This window comes from Sinocyclocheilus rhinocerous, unplaced genomic scaffold (genome assembly GCF_001515625.1).
Source record: "Sinocyclocheilus rhinocerous isolate Xijiao unplaced genomic scaffold, SAMN03320098_v1.1 scaffold499, whole genome shotgun sequence".
Lineage (NCBI taxonomy): Eukaryota > Metazoa > Chordata > Actinopteri > Cypriniformes > Cyprinidae > Sinocyclocheilus > Sinocyclocheilus rhinocerous.
Window position 1 is genome coordinate 598,597 of NW_015637156.1, and position 8,400 is coordinate 606,996.

At 34.2% G+C, this 8,400-nt stretch overlaps 2 protein-coding genes across 2 annotated transcripts in view; both read right to left on the minus strand.

Moving 5' to 3' along the window:
- The window catches only part of tbc1d5 (TBC1 domain family, member 5), a 17,118-nt gene extending 16,205 nt beyond the window's left edge, over window positions 1-913 (minus strand). The window contains exon 1 of the mRNA XM_016563603.1: window positions 792-913. The gene's annotated coding sequence lies outside the window, so the exon portion shown is untranslated. The remainder of the gene's footprint in view (window positions 1-791) is intronic.
- Window positions 914-3,651: 2,738 nt separating this feature from the next.
- Window positions 3,652-8,400, minus strand: part of LOC107748681 (DNA-binding protein SATB1-like) — an 8,835-nt gene continuing 4,086 nt past the window's right edge. The window contains exons 7-11 of the mRNA XM_016563604.1: window positions 6,577-6,959; window positions 6,295-6,489; window positions 5,964-6,095; window positions 4,560-4,757; window positions 3,652-4,236 (exon numbers count right to left, since the gene is read on the minus strand). Coding sequence (XP_016419090.1) covers window positions 3,682-4,236; window positions 4,560-4,757; window positions 5,964-6,095; window positions 6,295-6,489; window positions 6,577-6,959 — 1,463 coding nt within the window. The 3' untranslated portion in view covers window positions 3,652-3,681. The remainder of the gene's footprint in view (window positions 4,237-4,559; window positions 4,758-5,963; window positions 6,096-6,294; window positions 6,490-6,576; window positions 6,960-8,400) is intronic.

Below are 8,400 nucleotides of genomic sequence, written 5' to 3' on the forward strand. Positions count from 1 at the left end.
TTTAATTCAATTTATATAAAATGTCAATTATCAGCATCTGATTTGTACAAATTTTGAAAATAGATCATATCAAAGCTTAATATCAGGAGTTTGAAAATACTTTTATCCATGTTCTCTATTATAAGTTACAAATGTTTGATGCATTAGATTTGTTTGAACAGACATTACAGTATAGATATAGATTTATAATATCAGCCATCATATTGGTTACAAGTCACTGCATAATAATTATCGCCTATCAGCAAAGCTGTAGCCATTTATTTAGAACTGGAGACCAAACAAAAATTTAAGAACCAACCATTAAAAACCAGTATCAGTCACACATTATTCTGAATTTTAGGGGGAATGTCTCATACTCTATGCATATTATTCTACAGCTTTCAGATATGAGAACCAAGATGTAAGAATCCGTAACTAGAAGTGAAAATAAAAATGGGACAATGATCTCATAATGTGGAAAGACATCAACTGCATAACCAATGAAATAGTTTGAAACTTACAGGTATCCCAACAGCCCAAATATCAAAGGCAAATTTAAAAGTGATAGTTATAATTTCTCATATGCATGTCCCTGACGCCTACTGTTTTGTAAAAGCGGTCAATAAAGTTGGATTTATTGATGGAGATGTTGAGTCTAAAGGCCTTACGGGGCTGGCAGCTCCACACTTCCGATATGAATCATTGCACGACACTTCACACTCTTAACGTCGCTGCATTCATTTTTGACAAGTACTCCAACTATCGCGAACGGCAGTTTCAATGCAGTAAGGAGAAATTAGTTGATATTTTACCTGCAATGCTTCACGCGGGTCTGCCCATTCCGCCCCGTGCCGTCTGCATGTAAACACTCCAGCGCGAGTCAGGCGGATGTGCCGCAGAACAGCTGATCAGACACGTGACTCCGGAGACGGGAAGCCTGAGCGCGACTTCTAATATCACAGGCTTGAAACGCGCGCGCTATTTTATCCTTGTTTGTATCGAAAGTCAGAAATAATAACTAATCTAATATAAGAGCTGAGGGTGGATTACGGAGAAGTATTTCTTTATATGACCCAAAAGTCACCATTTGACGCCATATACCACATTTAAAAGTGAATTTCGAGACTGGCAAAGCACTTGTCCCACTTTACCAGCCATTAGTTTTTCAAATAGCAGATTAATGAAGCAGAAATGAATAAGAGATGTTTGCTAAAACTCTTCGTAACATAAATGTACCATTTCATTTTATTATCTCGTAATCACAAATTGACAGTCTGTACTCCTAAAAGCAACTTTCCTCAGATAATAACTCATATGTGACCATGGACCACAAAACCAGTCATAAGGGTCATTTTTATTTTAAATTGATAAAAAAGAAAAAGAAAAAGATACATAAGTTGAATGAATAAGCTTACCATTGGTGTATGGTTTGTTAGAATAGGAAAATATTTGGCCAAGATACAACTATTTGAAAATCTGGAATCAGGGTGCAAAAAAATAATTAAAAAAATCTAAATATTGAGAAAATCGCCCTTAAATGAGGTTCTCAATATCATGCATATGATATTACTAATCAACAATTTAGTTTTGATATATTTACGTTAGGAAATTTACAAAATATCTTCATGGAACATCAACATGATCTCTAGTTAATACCCTAATGATTTTTGAAAACTGATATTGGACTGTCAAAGTCAGTGGGATTTTTAGATATTTTCCCACATTTTAGGTAGACTGTGTTAGTATCTAGTAAAACAAAGTGACTCCTGCATTTAATACATGTGTGAAATGAAAAATACGGTTATGTCGTACTGCAAGTTATGTCGTACTGACTGACATAATGAGCTGAAATTCAGTTTGAATCCTGTAGTCTCAGTTTAATCCTATCTGGTGAATGCTTGATTTGTCAATATTAATATGAAATATTTGACATTTCTTTTGTAACTGACAGTGTTGACCCCATATACAGTGATATATATATGGAGAAAATGGAAGTACAATAATAATGTCTGAATAATAATACTAAACAAACTCAACTTAAGATGGTAAGAAAAATGTGACCCTGGACCACAAAACCAGTCATAATGGGTAAATTTTTCAAAATTTGTTAGGACAGGACAATATTTGGCAGAGATACAACTATTTGAACATCTGGACTCTGAGGGTTCAAAAAAATCTAAATATCCAAAAAGTCCTTAGCAATGCATATTACTTATCAAAAATTACGCTTTGATATATTTACGGTAGAAAATTTACAAAATATCTTCATGGAATGTATTTACTTAATATACTAATGATTTTTGGCATAAAAGAAAAATCGATGGTTTTGACCCATACAATGTATTGTTGGCTATTGCTACAAATATACCCGTGCTACTTATGACTGGATTTGTGGTCCAGGGTCACATATTGACAGGATTGTCAATCCTGACACTAACTAGCAGAGAAATAAAGTTCTATAATCAAGAATGCCTTCACAGTTAACAAACATATAAAGCCCATTTTCTAGTTCTCGAATAAAATGGCTTTAAATATAATGAACAATAACAAACAGTACAGATTTATTGTAATTCATTAGAGAGAGAGAACTATTCACTGTAATTCAAAGTGCTGTTTCTATTGTGTTTTGTTCTATTGACAATAATACAGTAATGTGCTGTTTGCTTCTAACATAAAATATATCACGGTTTCAGGGTCTCTGGCAACAGTTCTTGTAAAAGACAACACTGTCTGGCTGAAAATGCCACCATTAACACTGACTGACGTTGCCCGCCACCTGCAAAGATTCAATTGAGGATTTGAGCAGAAAACGAGACAAACAATAAATAATACTACTATAAAATTGCAAATCACATTAATTTAGGGGTGTAAATATTTGCTCTAACAACAATTTAAATTAGCGATTCTTCCTTAAATGCTGTGATACATTATGATAATGGTGGCTTAATTAGGTTTGAATATTATAATCGCTCCATTTAATTTTCATAGTCAGACATGAGCGTTTTTACACCCCTAATATTAATAAAACATCTTTTAGAAATTAGAACATTGATGTTTAATGAATTCTTTCCGTGGCATTTTCATTTGTGAAATTTTCAAGTCCATCCAAAGTATGAGGTATCAGTAAAACACCTTGTGCATGAAGGCACAACCGTAAATAAATACGCTACATGGAATTGTCAAATCACCCAGTATTCATTGCTGTTTGTTTGTTAATTTAATACACTACGATTCAAAAGTTTGAGGTTGGTATGAGTTTTTTTTTTTATGTTTTTGAAGTCTCTTATGCTCATTCAGGTTGTATTTATTTAATCAAATATACAGTAAAAACAGTAATGCGAAATATTATTACAATTTAAAATAACTTTTCTATTTTAAATATTTTGAAATGTAATTAATCCTTCAGATACTTAAAGAAATCATTCTAGTATGCTGATTTGCTCCTCCTCCTCCTCAAAAAAAGTATTATCAATGTTGAAAACAGTAATGCTGCTTAATATTTTTGTGGAAACCGTGACACGTTATTTTTCAGTATTCTAAAATGAATAGAAAGTTCAAAAGAACTGTTTATTTCAAATAGAAGCCTTTTGTCATATTATAAATGTCTCTTTTGATCAGTTTAATGCATCCTTGCTGAATTGAAGTATTAAGTTCATTCAAACAAAATAGCCCCAAACTTTTGAATGGTAGTGTATGCAGTTTTTAGGAGTTTATGAATTGGCAGTAGGTGGGACTATCATCGCGCTCCTCCTTACATGGAAGCTCCTCTTCTTTTTTAATAGTAATGATAAAGCGAGTTTGTGTAGATGCATTTTGCTCCACCACACCATCTTGTTTCCCTGTCATAATGTTTGCATTTGTCTCCTCATCGTTTTCCATTGTATCCCTGCATTCCTCCTCTGCCTCCATGTAATCGTCTTCCCTTTCCTCAATCTCTCTTTCTCCTCTGTTGTCCTGCTCTTCCTGTCTAAGCCAGTTGTGACCATTGAAAAAGCTGAGAACAGCCTCTTTGGCTACTCCTAGTTGAGCAGATAGTGTATGAATGGCCTCTTGATCTGGATGTAGTCCCACTTCCTGAATGAAACTCTGCAGGATTGCATGGGCTTCTGGTGGTAAAGACCTGCCTCCAATATTTGGGCCCATGTGAGTGTCTTTGAGACATCCAGTGATGAGATGCTGCTGGAGGAAGTGTTGATGATGCTGAGGTGGAATTTTATGCAGTTGTTGGTGCTGCTTCAGAGGCACCATATACATGACCTTTGGGGAAAAAAATCAATAAAACTTATTTTTCCATTACAAAATAAATTATCAGCATAACAATTTGAAAATCTTACATTTTGAAATTAGGAATTCACATGGTTAATGCCATAATATGTGAGTTATAATAAATGGTTTTAAAATTGGATATGGTTAATAAATAATTATGAGATCTAACACATCAAAACATGTTTGATTTTATATATTAGGGCCCATATTAGCAAAATAAATGTAAACAATTTACAGTCAGTAATCGGATATTCATAATGTATTGTAATTGTTTACTAAAATTATAATTACAGAAGTTTGTGTGAGAAACTCACTTGTAGTTGTTCTGTCAGTGGTCTTGTGTGCTTTTCTGAGTAGAACGTCTGCCCGGTATTGCTCTCTTGGTCATATATAACATCTCGCTCTGATTGGCTAAGATTTAGGAACTGGCGAATCAGAGACAGATTTTCCCACAGTGTACGATTCTGAGGCGATGGCTCCTCCTTCCAGCGCAGGAGCTCACACAGCCAGCCCTAAAACACAGACACAAATACAGCAGGTTTCAAACATCTGAGACAATGTTGTAAATTTGTTTCAAAATCTAATTTAAACCTAGACGTTAATGTAATGTTTTAGGATTTTTTTCGCCCATTTGAAAATGTTCTAATGTAAAATGAATAAGAAATATTTTATTTATGCTTTCCATGTCATAAATATTTAAATATATAATAAATATTTATATGTAGGAGATAAATATTTAATTTTCAAGAAATATTTAAAATTCTGCAGTATTTCTAGGTCACCAGTCAAATAAGCAAAATTATGACCTTAACCATGTGAATTCCTTTGTTCAAAATGTAAGATTTTCAAATTGTTATGCTGATCATTTAATTTGTAATGGAAAAATAAGTTTTATTGGATAATATTTCACAAAATAACTGGGTTTTTTTTCTGTTTAAAAATGTAAGAAAAAACTCTTAAATGGTTATGCTGGTAATCTAATTTTCAATGGATAAAATGCTAAATCAATAAATTAATTAATTAAAAAAGCCACAATTCCACTAGTGTTTTAGACATTTTGACCCTACATATTGTCTCCTAAAACTGGGAGTGGATTAATACTAATCATACTACAGTACTTAATACTAATCATATTACAGTCAGTGCATTCAAGGTATAGGCTATAAATTGGATTTAAATTTATTGTATTTAAATATGCATTAAATGTGTATACCTTGAATGCAATGTTAGTGTTTTTAGACGAGTGTCTACCAAATATTAAAATAGAAAAGTTATTTTAAAGTGTAATAATATTTCACAATATTACTGTTTTTACAGGAATTTTGATCAAAGAAAAGCAGCCTTCTTTTAATAACATTAGATTTCTATTTAAAGAAATGTATTTCTTCTAGTAATTTAGACTTTTGGACCCTACTGTACATTAAAACTGGGAGTGGATTAATACTAATTATTTTCATAATCACTATATTACAGTATATGAATTGTAGGTACAGTATATACTGCACATATCCTTGCATTCCCTGCTTTCATATAAATATTTATTATATGTTTAATTATGTATGAAATGTATATACCTCAAATGCAATGAAAGCTGCTTTGGATAAAATGCGTAAATGTACTGTCTTGTAAGGTGTACCTCTTTCCCATTTTTTATTAGAGATTTCTTGTGCAATCTGTTCCAATGTATTCCTTTTGTACACATGCACACACATATGTACCTGACTCTTGGCTGCAGACACTTTTGCAAACAAGGCCTGCGACACTTTTGCTCGTCTCATTTCCTGCTGTATGTCATCATAGATGCCGTAGTTTATTCCAGAATCATCGCATTCCACTTTGACTACAGTGTCCTTGGAAACAGGTGAAAGTTTTGCTTGTATTGAGAGAGAGATTTTTCATGACAACACTTAATTAACAAATGGCACTTTAATATTACCATTATTACTATGGTTAACTATGAGTTTACTTGTCTAAAATAAGATGCATGCGCTATCCATAGAGATTATAGCACATGCTAATTTGCATCTCAGGTTCTAAGTGACAGTAAACCTGAATGGGCAGAGGTGAGCTTGTATTGGTGTTGTAGGTAGAGTTGAGGTTACGCTCTCTTTCCTCCAGATAAATTGAGTCTCTCTGGCTCTGTGGCAGTTGCAGGAAGCTCTGCATGGCCCTAAGGTTTACTAAAAGAGACTGAGACGCACACCGTGGGTCTTCTTCCTTGCGCAAGATCTCCGATAGCAGGCCCTGTTGCAAGTAATATCACGGACAGACACATTAATATGTATACAGATACATAATATTTGAGAGATATGCACATTTCTATCATGTTACCTGAGTCCTGTTAATGGCCACTCGTGCAAACACGGCTTGGGAAATCCCCGCCCTCTTTAGTTCCTCACGCACCCAATGGTAAATTTCAGGTGACACGTCGGTGACAGGTGAGGGACACTGAGCTACTGTGGGTGGGGACACATTGCATTTGGGAGGAGTCCTTAGTGGTGCAGGATGAGGCCTGTGTGAGTGCGTGTGAGCGTGTGTGAGGAGCTGAGACATGGCGTGCTGCTGTGAGAGGAGCTGAGCCATCACCAGACCAGGCATTCCAGCCTGCATCTGGACAACGCCACGTGACTCAGCCCCACTGCCTTCCATTGGTTGCTGGTACATGGTGGGCTGGCTGGAGGATGATGGTTGGCTGCAATGTCTGCTCATGTCACCTGAAGGGAGATAAAAACCTTTAGTAGTCTATTTAAAATTTACAGCCAAAATCATCTTATTTTCAGTACATTTCATATATGTGACCCTGGACCACAAAACCAGTCTTAAGTCACTGGGGTTTATTTGTAGCAATAGCCAAAAATAAAATACATTGTATGGGTCAAAATGATCGATTTTTCTTTTATGCCAAAAATAATTAGGATATTAAGTAAAGATCATGCTCCATGAAGATATTTTGTACATTTCCTACTGTAAATATATAGAAACTTCAGTTTTGATTGGTAATATGCATTGCTAAGGACTTTATTTGGACAACTTTAAAGGCAATTTTCTCAATATTTAGATTTTTTTGCACCCTCAGATTCCAGATATTCAAATAGTTATATCTCGACCAAATATTGTCCTATCCTAACAAACCATACACCAATGGAAAGCTTATTTATTCAGATGATGTATAAATCGCAATTCCGAAAAATTGACACTTAAGACTGGTTTTGTGGTCCAGGGTCACATATACAGTTATTTGACTTTACTACAGTTTTAGTATTTAAAATCTATATTTTTACATACACTACCATTCAAAAAATTTGGGGTCAGTAAGATTTTTTGAATTTAAAATAAATGCTTTCTATTTATCAAAGAATCATGCAAAAATGCAACACAGTTTTCACGAAAATATTAAGCAGCACAACTGTTTTCAACATTACTAATAAGAAGAAAATGTTTCTTGAGCACCAAATCAGCATATTAGAATGATTTCTGAATTATAATGTTACACTAAAAACTGGAGTAATGGCTGCTGAAAATTCAGCTTTGCCATCACAAGAATAAATTAAAATTTTAAATGTATTAAAATGGAAAACAGTTATTTTAAATTGTAATAATATTTCACAATATTACTGTTTTTCTGTATTTTTGATTAAAAAAATGCAGTCTTTGGTGAGCATAAGAGGCTTCCTTCAAAAAGACTGCAAACTTTGATTGTAGTGTAGTCTATTGCTTTTTATTAAAATAGGTTAATAAATTATGTATCATGAAATAACAATGAACAATTTTAAAGCATAACCTATCATTTATTAAAGGAGTCATATGATGTTGCTAAAAAGAACATTATTTTGTGTATTTGGTGTAATGAAATGTGTTTATGCGGTTTAAGGTTCAAAAAACACATTATTTTCCACATACTGTACATTATTGTTTCTCCTCTATGCCCCGCCTTTCTGAAACGCGTCGATTTTTACAAAGCTCATCAGTCTGAAAAAGCGAGGTGTGCTGTGATCGGCCAGCTATCCAGTGCGTTGTGATTAGCCGAATACCTCAAACGTGTGACGGAAATGTTACGTCCCTTACCATACTGTGATGCCTGCGGCAACCACATGTGACAACCCCGGGCTGGACTCCACTTCCTCCACGGTGAAAGCCGATCCGGCGATCCACAGC